The 20,855-nt window shown below is 46.9% G+C and overlaps 1 protein-coding gene across 5 annotated transcripts in view; it reads left to right on the forward strand.

Moving 5' to 3' along the window:
* klhl32 (kelch-like family member 32) overlaps nt 1-19,973 on the forward strand; it is a 23,221-nt gene extending 3,248 nt beyond the window's left edge. For 2 of the 5 annotated variants that reach the window (XM_034528926.1, XM_034528927.1), the window contains 10 exons: nt 20-141; nt 2,634-2,814; nt 6,251-6,358; nt 9,276-9,374; nt 12,058-12,273; nt 14,836-15,565; nt 15,732-15,790; nt 17,818-18,010; nt 19,521-19,615; nt 19,812-19,973. In XM_034528926.1, coding sequence (XP_034384817.1) covers nt 119-141; nt 2,634-2,814; nt 6,251-6,358; nt 9,276-9,374; nt 12,058-12,273; nt 14,836-15,565; nt 15,732-15,790; nt 17,818-18,010; nt 19,521-19,615; nt 19,812-19,973 — 1,866 coding nt within the window. In that variant the 5' untranslated portion in view covers nt 20-118. Of the gene's footprint in view, nt 1-19; nt 142-2,633; nt 2,815-6,250; nt 6,359-9,275; nt 9,375-12,057; nt 12,274-14,835; nt 15,566-15,731; nt 15,791-16,386; nt 16,503-17,817; nt 18,011-19,520; nt 19,616-19,811 lie in introns of those variants that run through there. The other 3 variants (XM_034528928.1, XM_034528929.1, XM_034528930.1) reach the window with 3 other exon arrangements.
* Nucleotides 19,974-20,855: the final 882 nt, after the last annotated feature.

Consider the following 20,855-nt stretch of genomic DNA (forward strand, 5'->3'; position numbering starts at 1 on the left):
GCTCTTCTTGTCCTGTCAGTCTGATGTATGTTCCCAGTGAGGAGACTGCAGTCCCCAGGAGCCACATAGCGCCTCTCCTCCACCTCCACCACCGCCTCCTCTTCCGTTGTCCGGTGACATGCCTTCTGAACCCAGCCTCAGGTAAGTGGCCCAGTTCGTCCATCTATGAAAGGGCTCATGGCACAGGCAGACATATTAGTCAGCCAGTGCACATGCAGTGAGACATGTCTGCAAATGTAGAGAGGGCTAACTTGAGGAAGGCTTGTGTAAGAACCATATCTTGTTCATTGAAGGTGCCTCCCTGTGGACGTCAAACTTTTTTGTTTGGATGGAATGGAGGTTAAACAACGGCTCAAGTCCATTAATTCCTACTAAATACAAATAAAATTAAAAGACAGGTCATGAATATTAACTTTTTATTTTATTTTTAAGTTTAGTACAGCGACTTCACTCACGCGTCATTTTGTATTTGTTGAGGATTATTTTCAGCTGTGGCACATGTGAGTATTTTACAGCAGCAGAAAGGCGCACGTGGGATTGACTCAAAATAAGCTGCAGTGCCCATGAAACATGTTACCCAGTGCAATGGTGTTGGCTTATGTGTGTGCACGGATGGACAGGATTCATCGAGCTGCGGCCACACAGAAATAGCTGTTAGGAGGTCAACTCGTTGGTTTTCATAAGCTACCATGTATCTCTCCAGAGTCAGCATGAAGATAGTGTGACAGACAGCAAATCTCGCTGCTGACAATGCTGTAATCACACTGCAGCTTTAAAGTGGTTTCCTAGTTCTTCCGAGTATTATTAAGCCTGTGGAAGCAGTTGTATTATGCGTGGGGGGGGGGGGGGGCTTTGCGTCAGGGAGTCCTCCTTTTAATCACAAGGTTGGAAGTTCGATCCCCGGCTCCTCATGCTCCCCTGGCATGTGAAAGTGTCCTTGAGCGAGATGCTGAACTCCGAGTTGCTCCCCTCGCTGCTTCGCATCAGCACACTGCTGCCAAACACACTTATAATGAGTAAAATGCAGAAGGTCAATTCCGTGCATGTAGGATTTTGAGATAAAAGTCTTTTTGCCGCTCCGGAGGCTTAAAAATGAGAACGCACGATGGTCTCGGTTAGAGCTTGGAGACCATAGTTATTAGTCATTAAAAAAAAAAAGAGGCCGTTGAATGCATTTTGGAAAAACTTTCTCGGCCGTTGCTTTAAATCAGCAAAGTACAGCTTCACAATGATGAATGTTATAAAACGATAATTTCATCTTTATATTCATTATCGTCAAGGCTTCCGTCCCTCCTCAATTCTCCATACATCTTCTCTGAGTTACTAAATCCTGTAACTCCCCTTCCTTCTCATCCAGTGTGGCACTTGTGTCCTTTTCTCCCTGGGCCCTTCCCTCCGGCAGTGTCCAACCAGCAAACAACCTGACTCATCGTTCATCCTCTGGCCCATAGTGTGCACACACACCCTGCCACCCACACACACCCTTTATTTCCACTGTCTTACACACCGTCACCATGAAGGTGAAGGAGCAGGCCTCCTGGCAGACAGCAGCATTTAGAGTGGTGGCGGCTGCAACTGTAAGGGGACAGAGATGGATTGGGTTGGACACGGTGCCGTGCTGCTGATGGATGGTTGTAAGCCGAGAGGGACTGAAGATGGGTTGGAAAACAGGGTATCTATGCTGCTCCATGGATCCACACATTCAGTCCAGTTCTGTAGTCAGTGTACTTGTCGCGTCCACCATAAATAATCTGACTTGAGAACTGTGAGACACACACTAGTGGGCAGAAAGTGCTTTTAAAAAAGTGTTGGGGAATAATGGAAATTTCATTCATAAGTAAAGAATTCTGTGAGATTAGTGTCACTTGTCTATGTTGTATTAATTCAATTGCATTCATTGGGTGCAATTTCAAATATGAAAAAAGATAATTATTCATTGTCGTGATACAACTTATGCATATAAATGAAAAATGAAAAGGACTTGCATTAAACTTCTTCCACAACTGTTATACCCATAGTGACGAGCTAGCGCCTCTGCTAGGCTGTAGCCTACCTAGCTAAATGCTAATGCCGGCGTGGCAACACGCTCAACATGGCAATGCTAATGCTGGCGATTAGCAGGTACCCAATGTCCGCTATCTTAGCTGTTAGCATGCTAATATTGACCAATTAGCCACATTTCATGGCTACTCATCCAGAAATGTTGAGATATTTTAATTTGAATGCCATTGGTGCACCAACCGACGTTGCCATCCCTAAATATGTACAGTCTTCCTGCTGTACAATCAAAGTGGTCGAATTTTAAATAATCCCTTTTTAAAAGAATTTAAAACAAATTTAAAAGAATTCTTGAAAACTTAATTCATTGCTAGGGTGTAATTAACAACATTAGGGAATTTGTTTCAATTTAGGCAGCCTCTCTAGTAGCAGTAGCCATAGCAACAGCAGTAGCGATATAAAAGTATGAATAGTAATTGTATTATTATTATTATTATTATTAATAGAGCCTGAGCTTCATCTCATCTAGTCTCCAACTTATAGGTGTGTGTGTGTGTGTGTGTGTGTGTGTGTGTGTGTGTGTGTGTGTGTGTGTGTGTGTGTGTGTGTGTGTGTGTGTGTGTGCGTGTGTGTAGCAGTAGGGAGATGCTGACAGGACAGCGGCTCTGTCAGTCAAAGTCCCACCAGGACTTGGTCCTCGCTGCCCTCAACCAGCAGAGGAAGGACGGCTTGCTGTGCGACGTCACCCTGGTGGCCAGCGAGCAGAAGTTCCACGCCCACAAAGCGGTCCTTGCGGCGTGCAGCGATTACTTCAGGGTGAGTCCTGTACCAGGGTGACGCACTCTGAAAATGTATCTAGGTTGGATGAAGGAGGGCTTGTTTGCTTGATTATCTGTCTCTTTTCGTTTCGTATGTGCAATGGTTTGACTGATTTTAAAGTGCCGCACACTAATGTGATAGAGGTGACAGTAACGTGGTGTGATGGGTTGTTAAAACTGCCGCAACACCACCCTGCTACCTCCATTAGCACATTTTATGAATGAGGGGGCGGGGGGGGGGGCCTAAATGGCCCTGCGGTGGTCGAAGATGCCATTTCAGGCGCTCCTACCATGCTGCCAAGAAGAAGAAAAAAGAAACTCAATTTTAAAAACTACATTTTAGACCCTGAGGTTTGCATGCACCGATGGTAAAACATTCACAGTCCAGATTAAAAGTGCTCCAGCAGATCACCCCTCCCCATCCTCGCACCTGGATGCAGCCCTAGTGTTTGGCTCCAGAACTGATCATTGGAGTAAGTCCGCGGCGGTAACTGTCAGACAGCCAGATAGGAGATTTGCTGAGATTGGCCGCACGGGGAAAAGTGCACCGACGAGATTTGATTTAGGGACGCCGAGCAGATCAGGATGTAGAAAATAATCCCTCTTGAAAATGAGCGGCAGATTAAACATGTCCAAGTTGCCCAGGGATGATTATTCCTGTGTGTGTGTGTGTGTGTGTGTGTGTGTGTGTGTAGGTTATTTGTACTTCTCTCTGCATAGAGTTGAGGGTGGGCGAGTCGCACTCCTCTCCTTCCTTTATATTTGTCCTCTTTTGCCACTCCACTCCCCTGTTCCTCTGTAGGGGCCCATAACAACATTATCATCACTTTGTCATCTGACTCCACCGCTGGGGTTTCATTTAGCTCATTTACTGTGGAGACGATGGTGGCCTGTGTGTCGAGAACAGTGAGTGTGTTTTCTCTCCCTCCCTCCCTCCCTCCCTCCCTCCCTCTCTCCCACTCTCTCTTTGTGCCTCCGTCTTTCTCGGTGATTATAACACATTATCTAGTCCGGCGGACACAAGGGATTGTAATGAAATACCTGACTGAGCGTGAGTAGTTTACCTGAGACCTGTCCTCTTCCAATGCCGTCACATCACTACGACGTCTGGACGGCTCGGGGAGATTCACACACACCACACACACACACACACACACACACTTTCAAATATTTTCTAGTACCCTTGCAGGCGGGACAGAATATCAAATGCTATTATTGTCTCGACCGCTGCACGTCCAACCTGTACTACACAGAACTCTGTTATTGCTTTAACCTCTTTATGAGGATGGACAGTATTTCCGCCATCAGTCCTCTGTGCCTTCTAAAGTCGTTATGATTTCATAATGCGACAATGTAAATGGGTCCGCGAGGGTGTACCGTGTTTTGTAAGTGCATCACTAGATCCATAGCAAATTTATATTTCTGGATGTTTTCCTTCCAGATTTTTCCAGGGAACATGTTCAGGTATAAAAGAAACACACGTGTGCTAGAACAACACCAGCAGTGATGTATGTAAGTCAAGAATTGGTAAGAATGGGTCCTGTTTTACGTACATGGATACTTGAGTTAGCTTCATTTACTTGTTGATGATTTGACACAAGCCTACAGTTTCTTAAAAGTTATCTGTAGCTGTTGCCATAGCAATAAATCCTTGTAGTAGAGTGCAGATTTATCAAGTTAGCTCGGTCGTGACCAAGACTTTTCCTCAGGGCGAACTTCGTCCATGAACGCAGCCTCAGCCTGATGAAAAATGTTGCGGGAACTATGGAAACACGAGCAGAGTGCTGAAACACACATTTCATAGGAGTGCAATCATATGATCAGCACTCCCAAGTTAGCTGCGATGAGGACAGACCGATAGGCCATGTTAGAAAAACAGAGAACTCAAAGTAATATGTGCTACGTAATGATCCGCCCACACAGACAAACCAGAGTATTATTAGAGGGGGGTCTCTGTTGCTCAATGTGGCGTATTTCGTCACCCGTTCTCCCTCAGCTCCTCCATCAGGGTCACACTCTCTGGGCGCTCCCTCTAGATCCTCAAGGCCGCACCCCCGACACGCATAAGCAGTTTCGCTATTTACTTAAAAAATAACTTTCTACCTGTTTAAACACTCACTGAACACAGCGTAGCTGCTATCTCTCTCTTACACACACACACACGCACACACACATGCACACACACACACACACGCGCACACACCCCCCAGGTTTAGCCACAGGCCCTCCTGTGCTCGGCGGACCATTGGATTTTTAATTAGCGCAGCGGTGAATCAACAAGGCCGAGCTCCGAGGAGAGATGCGCAGGCCTCGGTTAAAGCTCAGCGTGGCCTCAAGTCGACCCTGTCTGACACAGCACCCTCACAATACACTGGGGCCATTCGTCAGAGGGGGGGGGGGAGGGAGGGAGGGCGCCTGGTTAAAGTTCACGGGTGCTATGAATCAGGGGGAATGGGATGAGTTTGGGGAGCAGTAAATGTCTTCTCTCGTGACAGAAAGAGCTGCTCTGCCCGAGGGCCTGCGGAGCGTCTAACGCTGTTATACACCAGTCTCTGAGGAGAGATAGTGCGGAGTGACTGTCCTACAAACTGCCACTGTGATTTAAAAAAAAAGATATGTGAAATTGCAAGTTAGCCAGATCCCTATCACGAGACGAGGGAACTGTGGGGGAAAGAAATTGTCTTACAGCAGCTGGATTTACTTTTCAAAAGCAATATACGGCGTCCCCCCTCCACCCACCCCACCTTCTACTATGAAAAAGAGGACAAATATAACTCCTAAATGCTTCACAACCTCGAGGAGGCAGGTTGATCTTCATCGTGGCCACGTTTGACCCATCGCCCTCCTGTCACTCTGGAGTGTGCACTCTGCTGATCCCCGGCTCCGTCACCCCCCTCGTGGCGTGACACCAGTCAATAGCTTTGATTAGCGAGCAGCGAGCCGGACTGGAACACATCAGGGGCCAGACTGCAGACGCTTTCGTCCGCTGATTTGATTTTTTAGCGGGTGGCGTGCGCGCATGTGACGGAGGAAGAGAAAGACAGAGGGCCCGTGTTTTCAGAAAGTACTGATTGTGCTATTTATTCCTGCTTACCTCCGGGGCCGAGGCAGGCTAATCGATGCAGAGAGGGCGCGGGGGATGTGGCGTCTGGCAGGTTTAGATGGACTGCGTTGCTGTTTTTATCCGCGCGTTACGCATACAAATCCCATTTCTCAGCCTGTTAATGCTATGACAACTTACAGATATAATGCGATCAGCCTACAAAGTCAACGTGGAAGGACCGAAAGAGCAAAGCCGGAATTGAATTTGACCATTAATGTGATTGTTGGTCATTATTTTGAATGCAGTGTCCCGTGGCGTCGTTTTCTTTTCTTGCCAGATAAAATATCTCCGTGTGTTCCCTCAGCTGACCTCCATGCTTGTGTGTCACCAGGCTATGTTCAGCTTGTGCATGCTGGAGAGTGAGGCAGACGAGGTGACTCTGCAAGGCGTGACCGGCGTTGGACTGAAGCACGCTTTGGACTTCGCCTACACGGGGCAGGTGAGCCCACAGCCGACCAGACCAGCCCCGTTCACAGGGTTTTATTTGGATATTTTAATTTTATTAACAACAATGCGTCCTACTTTAGAAGCAGAATGTTTTGCATGTACAACTAATTATCTTTCAAGGTTCTATATAAAGGATTCAGAGCACTAATACAGTCCATTATTCACACGGTTAGATCCTAGCCGCCATGTTGAGAGCCATGTGGAGGCAATAAAAATGCTTGGAATTACGCAAAGAGAATCCTCAAGCAACTACAGGGTTTATTATGAGAGGAGAATGTTTTTATTTTCATTTTCATTACAGTTTGAAATTCCAATAGTTACTTTTCACTGTTGCCTAAAATGTAAGCGGGCCTGTGCAGCAGCAGCAGGTGCTTCTACGCAGCGTGCCTTTGGGTACGGAGTGATCCAGCAGTGTGCAGGTGCTGTCGTCCCTCTGCCCTCTGTGGTCACACCGCTGAATGTTATAGAAACAAGAAACACAATTCGATTCAAGGAGGCCGAAGTAAAGATCACAGTATTACGTTTTGTGCGGGTTAGGTCGCTCGTCCTCGTCTTCTCGCGCCATCGACAAAGAGTCCTAGCGGCTTACGCAGTGAACCCGAGAGGCCGGAAACTTTGTAATTACTCCTAATTTTATTTCCATAGTGTAAATGAGCAAAGAGGGAGCCGGTTAGGCAGCGTAAGTAGGTCAACAGCAGGCTTGCGAGCCGCCCTGCTTTGGTTGGCTCGGAGCCTCTGTCCGCCCAGTGGAGATGATAGCAGATGAGATGAGGGCAATATGCTTATCTCCCACACCGTGAATAATGACCTACTAAAAATCCTTCAGCCACATGTCATAGGCCGACAGGGGCGAGCGGGGGCGTTGCTCTCGGCCCCGGAAGTCAAGTTAGTCACTTGGATGACATTTCCCCTGCGTGCCGAGATGACAGCGGACGTTGCAAAGCAATTGGACAAAATGCATGTGTCATCACCCACAGACATGACTTATTTTATTTTATTTCATTTTTCCCCCCAGACGGTAAACCTCTCATTCTTCTGAGAGAGGGGCGTGAGGCCACAGTTGAGTCGAATCCTTTTTGGTAGAAGACATCTAGACTCTCCCCACGTTCCACTTCCGCCTCCTTCTCCAAGGTGCCAGAGAAGCTGATTGAGTCCTCGAAGATTACAACAATTAAAAAAATAAATAAATAATAATTGAGTGTTTGTCGCTCTTGATCACAAGTTTATCTCGGAAAGAAGAAATAAAAAAAAAAATGAAAAAAGAGAGGCAACATGAACAAATTGCTTGATGATTTGTTTATGCGAATGCTAAAGCTGCACAAACGCTTTTTTTCTTTCTCCATCACTTATAATAAGCGGGCAAACAAGAAAAGCGGTACACTTTCTATCCAGATTTGTTCTGTCCAGATTAAAAACAGGAGCTGCCTTTTCGTGTTCAAGAACGAGGAGGCCTGAGCAACACAAAAAAAAAAGAGTAAACGATTGCTGCATAACAATATCCCAGCCCACTGCTGTGTCAACAGTATAGTGAGAGGCGAGGGAGACAAATGATGAAGTCATTAATTTTCTTGTTTTTTTTTCACACTTTTACTGCTGATGCAGTCACGGCTCTGTGACTATGTAGGGCAGCGCTGCCGAATGGATTATCAAAGGTTTGCTCCATGCTCTTTAAAACCAAACTGCATCTTATTTGAAAGGGGGTGAATCCGCCGTGTGAGAGGCAACACATGGCACGTTTAGTCTGATTGGGCTATTATTCCGATGATTCGGAGAACATTTAACTCCACGTGGTTCTGTTTGTGTGCTGGGATGGGAATACTAATATTACAAATACATTTAAAAAAAAAAAAGAAGGTCAGTTAAGCCTCCATCGAGGACACAATGTGCTCCCTGGCTGTATTACAGAGCTTTATGTTGCATATGGGTGGGTAATATGGAGGAAACAGAAGGAGGCTTTCAGCAGATCATTTCAGCTGCTGTTCCGTCAGCTCAACAGGAAGCGTTTTGGCAGAATCAGCACCCTGAAATAATTGCCGGAATATGTCGCTTGGCTTTGGAGGACGACCGCGGTGAATCGAGCACATTGGTGGAGCCGATCTGTCGCAATCCTTCGCCCTGCCTCTGCCACGCCATCTAAAACATCTTTACTAAACCTGGCGTGCAGACAGAACGCTCAGTGATACACATGTTGTGCTGTGTTCCACGCAGGCTCACTACTCAATGACTGGCCCATACCAAACACACATTAGTTGGCACAAATAGGGTGTCAATGTCTTTTAAAAATGTAAGATGTTAGTAAAAGAAATCCATCCATCCATCCATTATCAGCCGTTTATCCGGGGTCGGGTCGCGGTGGCAGCAGGTTCAGCAGGCCGACCCAGGCTTCCCTCTCACCCGCAACACTTTCCAGCTCATTCTGGGGGATCCCGAGGCGTTCCAAGGCCAGCCGGGAGATATAATCCCTCCAGCGTGTCCTCGGTCTTCCCCGGGGCCTCCTACCAGTTGGACGTGCCCGGAAAACCTCTAATGGGAGGCGTCCAGGAGGCATCCTGACTAGATGCCCGAACCACCTCAGCTGACTCCTTTCGACACGAAGGAGCAGCGACTCGACTCCAAGCTCCCCCCTGATGTCCGAGCTCCTTACCCTATCTCTAAGGATGAGCCCGGCCACCCTACGGAGGAAGCTCATTTTCGGCCGCTTGTATCCGAGTAAAAGAAATGTCCATTATAATTTCTCCAAACCCAAATTGCAAACAAACAACATACATATATATATATATATATATATATATATATATATATATAATAATCACTTCCTGTAAATGTCAAGATAATTTGAATACTTTAATGCTCTAAGGCGTTGAACTGCAACCCAACTGCAGTTAATGAACTTGTTCATCTCTGGACAGATCCTGCTGGAGCCAGCGGTGATCCAGGACGTCCTGTCTGCAGGCAGCCACCTTCAGCTGCTGGAGCTCCTCAGTCTCTGCTCCCACTACCTCATCCAGGTACACACACACACACACACACACACACACACAAACACTATCAGGTTGATGGATACCTGTAATATTATGGAGTTCCACTCAGGAGCAGTTGGGTGATTTGATCCTGTCTTTAGGGAACACCAAGAAAATGTACAAACAGCCACTTGCAACTTGAAGTGGAATAGCTTTTCTATTTATGCGTCTATTTATGTGTTAGTGTCAGCATCCAATTCTCGACTGCACTAGAAACCTACGAGTATTTCTCATTGGACAAACAACAGAGCAGCATGCACGAGGACAGACAGGTTATGGTGTCAAGTGCCCCGTACATAGGGATTAGTGAATATATACTGACGTGGACTCTTTATCTCCCCACCAGTCATGGAGTATGAAACAAGCGACCTCCGTCAGGCTGCCATCTGTGCCGACATCACAACGTTCGTCCTCATACTGTGTGTGTGTTTTTTTTTAAATACATAAGGCAATGACAGTGTAACGAGTTTCCCCGTTATCCTGCGAGTCTCGGACTGAACAGAGGCAGCAACACGGCTCGATGTAGTTCACCAAAAACCTTTTATTGGCATACAGTCTTAATACGGCAGCTGAATGACGGCTTCTCTCCTTTCCGCTTCCCAGTCCCTACTGCTCTTTATAGAGGAGAAATGACATGTAATGGGAGAGACACAGACAGATTAACCCCAGCTGAGGCTGATTAGACATCATTCCGGAGCACCGGTCCCTGAACCACACCCCTGCTCCACCCACTCTGCAGCTGAGCCTAACCACACCCCACTGCAACAGACAGAAATACGGATTAGGTGTTAAAAGAATACAGATTTATTTTTGAAACAATCCTGGACACAAAACGATAAACTGGAAACTCCCCAAAAAAACAAACAGATTATAACCTCGATGGCGGTGTGTAAAATGTCTGAATAAAAAACTGAAGAAACAAATGTTGCGTGTGCTGATAGCAGCGACAGTAACGTCCACAAAAAGGAACTTGCACTTATTGGCTTTCTCGCTGAGAGACAGATGCGAGGATCAATACTGCTCTCATATCTGTTTGCTGAACATTAAGATAGAGACAGTTAGCTTAGCACAAAGACTGTGTTGAATTATTTCTCCAAGCGAACATCCCTGCAAAGTTTGATGTCAAGCAATCTGTGTAGACAAAAAGAAACCTTTGTATTTATTAAAAGTCACAAATGTCCAATCTCTTCTGTAAATACTCCCCCACTGGGAGGTTACAGGTCAGATTCAGTGTGCTGCTTAAGGACACTTCAGTGGGGTGGATGCTTGTCAGCTAAGGTGCCCGAGTCCAGTTCTCCCCAAGAACTAGGCCACCCTGCTTCTTGTGTAATGCGTTTTTTTTTATCCCAGATGCCTGAGACGGATCTGTTGGAACAGCGGCAAAGTCAGCCTACGTTCCTCTGGGTACGCAGCCAAGAGCTGCTGCAGATCAGAGTCACTCTGAGGTATCGGATGCACAGTTTCCCCCTAGAGCCTCAATGCATTTTGCAGTGGTTCCACTTAATTACACGCAGTAATAATGACATTTCGTCTCCTTGCCACCAGACTGTAACATTTTCCCGTTATACTGCATTGTAACCGTCTATGGCAACTTAGCTCAAATGTGCCATCTGGTGGTTCGCAAAAGTTTCAACTCTATTGGTTTGGAGTGACCAGAGGGAACCTTACTATAAACAAATACAACATGTCCTGAATATTGTCATGGATTGTTTTTTGTTCATCTGCTAACATCCTTTCTTGCTCAGCACACGTCAGCTCACTGCTTTACTCGGCATGTGGGTAGCGTGCATAGTGGGCGCCAAGGCCGGACCAATAACATTGATTTACCAATACACACCGCACCAGTTGATTGAAAATAATCGGATGTAACAGCCAGTCAGGATCCTCCTCCTTCCCAGAATTCAGTGAATTGAATATTGAACAGCTGATTGATACGAGACCCGCTGTGTGTGTGTGTGTGTGTGTGTGTGTGTGTGTGTGTGTGTGTGGTGCTTTAAGTCCTTTTCTGGAAGTGATTTTAATGAGACATTTTGACTGGTGTGTGTGTGTGTGTTATTTGTATAATAGTCATTCTGATATTCAATGAAGAACTTTAATCTAATTTGTTTTATTTCCTGATTCCGATTTCTCCAAAATAAAATCTGCATTATATTTACTTCTTCCTGTGAAATAGTAGTGAAATGACTAGAGAGGTTGATCCACGCAGGTATTATTACTCACACAGCTTGAGCACTAGCTGATGCGTGTTTGTACTGTACTGTATGTGCTGAAGGGCAGCCAGAAGATGGCAGTCTTATTCCACCAGTCGGGCCTCGATTTCTTTTATTTACCTCCTTTCCTCTCCTTCATTTGTGCCCATCTGTCACCACATTTGGCATCTGTAATGTTGTCATTTAACTATGAAATGGAAATCCACCCACAGGTAATCAATACATCCTGCGTATGTATGTCTAACTCTTTTTATGTGGGTGTAGAAGAAGATTCTTTCAATAATCATGGCTGGAATAAAAGACGAACTAAAGGAAATCTCACATAAATTGACTAAATATTCCTTCAAATGAAATTATAATATCTGGCGAAAGTCATCTTTTGCTGTCTGGAAGTACAAAGACCTATTGACCTTTTCTGGTGAATACGTGCATTCATTTCTGTGTGTGGATTCACCCTGCAGGAACTGAGCAGCGTGAACTACCTGGAGCTGTACCGCGTGGCCGACCTGTTCCACCTCCCCGCCCTGGAGGAGGCCGTGGTGGGCTTCCTGGTGGAGCACCTGTCTGAGCTGAGCCAGAGCCGGCAGGACGAGGCCCTGCAGCTGCCCTACCGCCTCCTCAGGGAGGTGCTGAAGAGCGACCGCCTCACCTCACTGAGCGAGGAGGAGATATGGAAGGTACTGAGAGAGAGAGAGAGAGAGAGAGACCTGTGTCAAGGTGTCAAAAGGTGGCGTGGGATCATCATCTCAGCTTGCAAAGGGGATCAAATCGGGGCACCAAACTATTCTGCACGCGTGACACGGTACACGCGGACCAATAAGCGACAGATTAAACGCGGCCAGCTGCATCTCGCACTTTGTTTGTTTTGTGTCAGTGAGGACATGCCATAGGAAGTTTCTGACTGCAGGGCGCGTGGACGGACGCACGTGAGCGCGTCGCGGGGTTCGGTGTGGAGACTTACTGTTTTGACTGTTCATTTGCACCCCTCTCTCTCTCTCTCTCTCTCTCCCTCTCTCTCTCGCTCTCTGATTAGGCCTACTGCGGCTCCATCAGGGCCCCAATCCCCCAGCTGTCACTCGGCCGCCCGTCTGATTGAAAACAATCAGGCCTCTGATGGCACAATTACCCTGACCCTTTAGCCAGCCGCCGCCGCCATAATCAGCCTCTGATTAGGCTGCTTTGGGCCTCTTTCACTTCGCCCAGAAGGTTAATTTGGGCATCAGACGGAAGCGAACGGCAAGCGGGGGCCGTCGTCCGAAAGGGGGGGGAGGGAGGAAGGGAGGAAGGGGGGGGGGGGGGTCGTCGTGCATGCCAATACCGGACCGATATAGCTTGGCAGTCAATCATCGTCACTCAGTTTTCTTAGAGATTCTCACGCTCTGGAAATCACATTTTCTCTCGCTTTTTTTTTTTTTTTTTTTTCCACACTCTTCTCTTTCTTGCGATCCTTCGCTCTGCCTTTCTGTAGCTCCCCTCCCTCCCCTTACCCCACTCTCTCCTTCCCCTGTCTTTTGTGGTGTGACTCTCTCTCTCTCTCTCTCTCTCTCTCTCTCTTTCTGTGCGTAGGGGAAGGAGGGAGAAGGAGTTGATTTATTCTGTGCCCTGAGGAAGTTGCGTGATGCAGCGTGACCTTCACAGTCAGCTGCCGTAGTGCACACACACACACACACACACACACACACACACACACACACACACACACACACACACACACACACACACACACACACACACACACACACACACACACACACACACACACACACACACACACACACACACACACACACACACACACACACACACACACACACACACACACACACACACACACACAAACTTCAGAGCAATGAGGAGGAGGAGAGAGGCGGGGTGGAGACAGGAGAGTGGCACAGACAGCATAAAAAGACAATCCTGACTTGCATGTTTTCTTAAATATATTCACACCTCTAGAGTGTAATTTAGGGGTGGGGGGGGGGAGCTGTTCAGCACATGCTCAGTATTTCTGCTCTGCATCATACAGCAAATGGTGTTTCTTGGGGGGATTTCTGGTGTGAGTTCTGTCCGGTTTTGTCCCGTGGTCATCCTGGTTTTAAAAGCCAGATCTTGCCCCACTCTGCCCAGAAACTTGTCGACATTCCCCTGTACTCAATTCTCCATCTCTACTTTAAAAAGTGCTTTGTTTCCCCCCACCACCACTCACCCACCCCCCCGAGAAGGTATCGGCGATCTCCAGTCATCTCGCCTCACATTCACACCTCGTTGCAACTGAATGACCTTCCACCTGCTCTCAAGTTCAATTCAATTCCTATGCAACCCGGTTCGCCTGCATTAAACAAAGGAAGGTGCCTGTGGATATTTACAGTCTGTATATTGAATGCTGCTGATTAATAAATATGTGTGTGCTGGCAAGTACGGATGCAGTGCGAGCGGGCCTCGGTCATGCTACAATAGCCTCAGTGTCTAGGAAAATTTATCTGATTAGCAGCCTACGAGCGTTTCTCTCTCTCTCTCTCCTGTTTTCATACCGACTCTCTCCCTTTTTAGGGACTGAAAGCATACAGATTCGGTTCAACTTGTTTTTATCAATACTAACCAAAAGGATTTAAAAAGGGGTACTGCCAATAAATCATTACGGCCATAATGAAACAATCATTCGGTGTGGCTATATGTAGTTGCCAGATTATTTCACCGTGGTATTGTGGTATTTAGACTCTCGGTTTCTCTCGGATTTAGATTATTCTCGTACGTTACATTGTGTTTTGACGAGAGTTGTCACGATACCAAAATTATAACTTCAATACGATACCTGCCATAAATATCACGATACCCGATACTTACGATACGATACCAGAATTCGATACGATACCAGAAATACAATACTGGAATATTTATCTATAATAGTAATAAATAAAACATCTGTGTGGTTCCCTTTTTACCAGCTTGTTCCTGCCCAGCTTTTTCGACACTTAACAATTGACATTAATATTAGTATTAGCCTACAGCAAGATATTAATGAAAACTACATGGTGCCATCATAGCATCGATTATACACGGCCATGTAGGCATTTTGTCCGTATCTATGTTCATCAAAGATGTCAAATGTTCTTAATTTATAATTGACACTTAATGAGTGGATACTGAATTTGATTTAATTTCCATTTAATTTGTTTTTGTGAAGGCGTCGGTGGACCCAGTCTATACCTCACTCAGTTCTTCTCAACCCCGTCTGCATACAGCTGGTCGTTCTGTGGCTGGACCACGACTGCCGCCACCAGTACGCCGATGACCTGCTCCAACACGTTCGCTACGGCCTGATGGACGTCCCCACGCTGCACCACCTCGCCCGCAGCCACTCTCTGGTCCAGTCCAGCCCGACTGCCGCCGCCCTCGTGGAGGAGGCCCTGGACTACCATCACGGCACCTTCGTCCAGCCCCTTCGCCAGTCGGCCCGCACCAGGCCTCGCTTCCAGTCCCTCACCCTCTACATAGCCGGCGGGCGGAAGCGGGAGGTGAGCAGGGTGAGGGAGCTGCGGTACTTCAACCCGGCCGCGCAGGACGTGCACGTGCGCGTCGCCGGCGGGTCGAACTGGAGCGAGCTGGCTCCAATGCCCACGGGTCGCAGCCACCACTGCGTGGCCGTGATGGGGAACTTCCTGTTTGTCGTGGGCGGGGAGGTGGAGCACGCCACGGGGAGGACATGTGCCGTGAGGACCGCTTGTCGATACGACTCCAGGGGGAACTGCTGGACCGAGATTGCCCCCATGAAGGCCTGCAGAGAACACTTTGTCCTGGGGGTGCTGGGCCAGTACCTGTACGCAGTGGGGGGCAGGAACGAGCTGAGGCAGGTGCTGCCCTCTGTGGAGCGCTACTGCCCCAAGAGGAACAAATGGATGTTTGTGCAACCCTTCGACCGCTCGCTGTCCTGCCACGCCGGCTGTGTGGCCGAAAGCCTGCTCTGGGTCTCAGGTATAGGAGCAATAGACGGACTCAAGATACTCACACATTCTCGCCCCATGCAATGCATGGACCTCGAGACACAGCCTTGACATGCAGTCCAGAAATACGCCGCTTTATGCATCAACAGGTTTTGCTCCCTGATGAAAGCCAACGGTGTTGTTCCTTTGTGTTACAGGTGGGGTGACGAACACAGCTCAATACCAGAACCGACTGATGGTGTACGATCCAGAACAGGTACCTACGAAGCTCACACTTTTACAGTTTTTCCCCCCTCTTATTTATACTTGTATAGTGTAGTATATTGTGTTATTGCTGACCAACATTTTTTTGGTCCGCCAAAATGTCACAATTAATGTTCATGAACTGACACGTTGTACAAAAGGTTAAAGTTTGAAGACGAAAACACAGGCAACACCAAGACTGGCCGGCATGGTGTAGCGACCTGTCAATCACAAGGTAGCCCCCCGCCCTAGCATTCTCTGCTTCATGATTGACTCTAAATGGGACCATCATTTACTAAATGAACATCTGTGTTGAAGAAGACGCCCAGACAATACAGAATTATTTTTGCAACCGAAGGAGTCGCCCCCTGATGGCCATTAGACAGAATGCAACTTTTGGGCACTTTTGCATTCAGGGTGGCCGCCTGCTTTACAGCTCGTGGCCAATTAAATAGGTTAATAAAAGGTTGAACTATATATATATATCACTTGGTATTAAGAACAACCAACCTTATTGTCAGACCAAAGTCTTTTCGACTCGCCGTCACCATCAGGGTCTGAAATCGGATCGTGTCACTCCACTTTTATTGTTTTTCGTGCATTCCACAGACGTTTGGAGCAGCTTGCAAGGCGGCGACAGCGCTTACCAGTCATCAGGGTCTCCCACAAACGTGTTGGTTTGATGTTCTCGACACTACAAGTGTTGCTATAGTTTGAGAAAGAAAAAAAACAACAACCTTCAGACTGCTTTCCTTTCTCCGTGCTCTTTGCAAGTAGGTGAATGTGTGCCAGTAACTCCCACGCTGATTCAGTTCTGTACAGCCAGTTGTCAGACTCGCTTTCCTCCTGAGTTATGTAACCCGTCGTGTTACAAATTATATGTGTAGCGATGTACTTCATTTACTTAAATGCTGTAACGATATTGTAAAAAAAATACTACTATAAAAAAAAACAACAACGCAGAAATGCAACAATAACGGCCCCTTTTCAGAAAAAGGAAAATGCTAACTTCTTTTGTTCTCTGTGATGGATTACACAGCAGGCAAGGTGTCAAGAGGCTGCTAATTGATGTTCACGTACACAAGGAAAACCAATGGCATCTTGGAAAATAGAAGAAGAAAAAAAGATTGCACACAAAAAAAAAAACCTGTGACATTTCAACAACAACAAAAAAAGCTTCCTTTTTGGAATCGTATTGATTTTTTTTTTTTTGTTGCAGGCCGTGACAATTTAAACAATCGTGTCTGTATTTGCAATCCTCACAGCTGTGTGAGGTGGAATGTAGCTGCGGCTTCTGTTTATGTTGTGTGTATTAGCCAGCTGTTAAAGAGGGCCGCAGCCTGGCGAGGCTGTATATATAGTGCAGAGGTATGCGCTGTGTGTGTGTGTGTGTGTGTGTATATACGCGGAAGGCGCACATCCATATGGGTCTGTGTGTGTGTGTGTGTGTGTGTGTGTGTCTGTCTGTGCACGTCGTGGCTGTGGAGGAGAGAGCGAACGAAGAGGCGACTGGAAGAGAGAGGGAGAGAGAGTCTCATTTGTATTCACCATGAATCTACATTCACCTGCCAGAGCAACAGCAACCCCCCACCCACTCTACCCTCAACAGATGGCCACCCGTCAGCTCCCAGCAGACACACACACACACACACACAAAATAAGCTTCGACACACTTAGTGAAATGAGCAGGGATCCTCGGTGTAAAATGGAGTGGCTGAAACATATGATTAGAAATAGGGAGGGAAGTCATTAGTACAAACCAGAGCTCCAGTGTCACGTTATTTATCCAGCGCTGAGCATACATCAATTACCCATGCATGGATATGCTTAAATATTAATCTTCCTATTCATCCTCCTTCCCTTCCCACCCTCTCCCTCCTCATACCACATCTCACCTGCATCGAACCGCTTTCTTCCTTCCTTTCTTCCCCTCCATCTGCTGCCCCTCCCCCCTCCCTTAATCCACCACCACCACCACCACCTCCTCCTCCTCCTCCTCCTCCTCCTCCTCCTCCTCCTCCTCCTCCTCCTCCTCATCAGGACCAGTGGCTGGCCCGCAGTCCCATGTTGCAGAGGCGAGTTTACCACGTCATGGCGGCGGTGAGGAGGCAGCTCTACGTGCTGGGCGGCAACGACCTGGACTACAACAACGACCGCATCCTGGTCCGCCACATCGACTCCTACAACATGGACCTGGACCAGTGGACGCGCTGCTCCTTCAGCCTCCTCACGGGTGGGCCGAGTGCAGACACCACACACACACACACACACACACAGTTGATATAGTAACCAATTAGTGCTACGCCTAAAAGAGAGCTCTGTCCATCGAGAGTGGGAGGCAACAAAAATGCCCGATTCTTGTCGTTGTGTAAACTGTCACATTATGTAAATTGTGGGTGTTGCAGTCCTTGGAATTCAAACAAACAGTGATTGTGTCGCTGCAATTTGGGGATGATAACCAGGGGGGGAGTTGCCAAGTGCAGCTCTTTAACGGTCTTTTAACATCATCAGCCCTGGAACGACCCTTTTAGCTTTAGAAGAGATGTTTTAAAGCGTCTATAAGCAGAACAAATACGACTTGTATGTTAGAGGGGTCGTTGGGTAGTGATTATCACTTGACTCTGCAGTTCCCCTCAGCGTTAAAGAGCTCACAGCATCTTTCAGCGCTTTGTTTTATTTATTTTATTTTCTGGCTCACAACTTTGATGTTGATTTGTTGATTTTGGCCTCAGGAGGCAGTTATTTGAGGGAGTTCTAAACTCCAAACTATTCTCCCTTCGCTACATTAACGACATTTGAACCGTGAAGAGCGTTTAGCAGCTCGAGAGCTCGAAACATTCCCGTCAGGACGAAAAAAAATAAATAAAAAAAGACACATCCTTCAGGATTTAGCAACATTATAATCAAAATGTGGAGGACTGTTGTGTGGTTGTTGATGTCGCCAGGTCGATTCAGTCTGATTAAACCACACCCACACAGCCCTGATGATGAAGTTAATGAGCTGACCTTTTTCAGCATTAAAGTCTAAATGCATCAATTTTTATTAAAACGTTATCTTTGAATGTAGCTCACTCAAGTCGTGAATATTTAATGTTACAGAGGAATACTACGATTTCAGGGGCTTTGATGCAGATTAATCTCAAACACAGTGTATGTTTGATGCTGTCGATGCACTACTGTATGTGGCTCTTAGGAACATAGGTTGAGTAAAGCTCTCTGCTTTTTATCCTCCTCTCATTAAATGAAAAAACATAACCCATAATGCCTCCCCGCTGGATGTGAGTAGGCGGTAGGATCCTATACAATGAAAACACCCGTGGGCATCCTGCATCTTTAGCCTCCAGGCTGGAGGTGGGATGGAGTACCTCCTCCACCAGCCTGGACCTGGAGGCACAATCTATCAAGTGTATATGCTGCAGGATGTGTTCATGTTCATGTCAATTCATGTCTCCAACGAAGGCTCAGAGGGTTTAAAGTTCAGGTGACTTTACTATTCCAACCTCCTTCTCTACTCCCGGATGACTTTCCTCTTTCTTTTTTTTCCCTCTCCTCCGATGATATCCGCAAAAGTTTAAGACAAAGTCACGGAGAAAGAGAAGGACAGCTCAAACTCCATACACTCCTTCCCCATCTATTGCTCTCTGGCTCCACTGGGAAGGGGGGGGGGGGGACAGAAGTCATACTTTCAGAATGCCCTCTGCTTGGCACAGTGAAGCATTGTGTCAGCTATTTGTCCTCCCCAGGTCAAAATGAGTCCGGAGTAGCCGTCCACGATGACAGGATCTACGTGGTTGGAGGATACTCCATTTGGACCAACGAGCCTCTGGCATGCATTCAGGTGAGTGCTGGGGCTTCTTTTTTATTTTTATTTGATACAAATAATAAGCCCCACGACAGATCAGGATATGAAGGCTGATGCTGTTTAATGCAGTCAAGTGGAGCAGCAACGCACTTCCCGATGAAACGGTACACACAAAGCTAGTCAAATATTTTTAAAAAAGTACACGTAATGATATGAATGTTCACGTTTCCAGGTGCTGGATCTGAGCACAGAGGGGAAGGAGGAGGTTTTCTACGGGCCAACACTGCCATTCGCCTCCAACGGGATAGCGGCTTGCTTCCTCCCGGCTCCTTACTTCACCTGTCCGAACCTACAGACTCTACAAGTACCCCATCACAGGATAGGTGCTGTCTAACACCCCCCCCCCCCCCCCCCCCGAGGAACACAAAAAACACTCTGGGCCGTCAGTATTTGCAAATGTGGCAGACAAAAAAAAAAAAACGTACCTGCTCGTAGTGACATCTACTGGAAGCGGCCACGTCACGTCCCAGGAGTGCACGGGGGATTTCTGTGAAGACCTCCATTTGTAATAAACAACACCTCCCCGAGATGCAAGAGCCGTGTTATTCTGCAAGCTTCTCGGAATCAAAAACAACAACCAAAAAAAACATAAGCAGCTGCCACAATAATGCAAGCATATCTGTTGTATTTCCCCCAAAAGACTGAGACACCGTTCATCCCCAACTCCTAAGGGATTATAGTTCCCTAAAGACGACGGGAACAAAATGCCAATCGCATTACCAATAAGTGGCTTGTGGGAAGCGGACATTACTGAATTGCTCAATTGTCCATAAGAGCTCAAAGAAACGGTGCTCTTTGTAACCCGTTATAAGGGTTTAGGAGCTTTCTTTTTAAGCTAAAAACACTCTCCTTCAAACCTCTATAATCACTTTGGTGGCCTAAAAAAAAAAAACATGCGCAGAATGTGTCCCCCCCCACCCCCCCCCCCCCAACATATCGAGGACCGTTTTCTCCATTGACTCGCATGTAATTTGTGTTGACATAAACATTTGTATCATTTAAAAAAAAAAAAAAAACTTCAAATAAGGCATCAGAGGTGACACAAGTGAGCATTGCGACATTGCTCAAGAAGACCCAACTGTTTATGTTGGAATAAACGTCCGTCATCGTTTTCGAGTGTCTCTGTGACGTTATGATAACGCACCGTTGTGATGATCGTTAAAAAGAAAATCTACTTTAACCAAAAGAGGATGATAAGGGTCCCTCTGCACTTCCC

The sequence above is a fragment of the Cyclopterus lumpus genome, chromosome 25 (assembly GCF_009769545.1).
Source record: "Cyclopterus lumpus isolate fCycLum1 chromosome 25, fCycLum1.pri, whole genome shotgun sequence".
In the NCBI taxonomy this organism is placed as follows: Eukaryota; Metazoa; Chordata; class Actinopteri; order Perciformes; family Cyclopteridae; genus Cyclopterus; species Cyclopterus lumpus.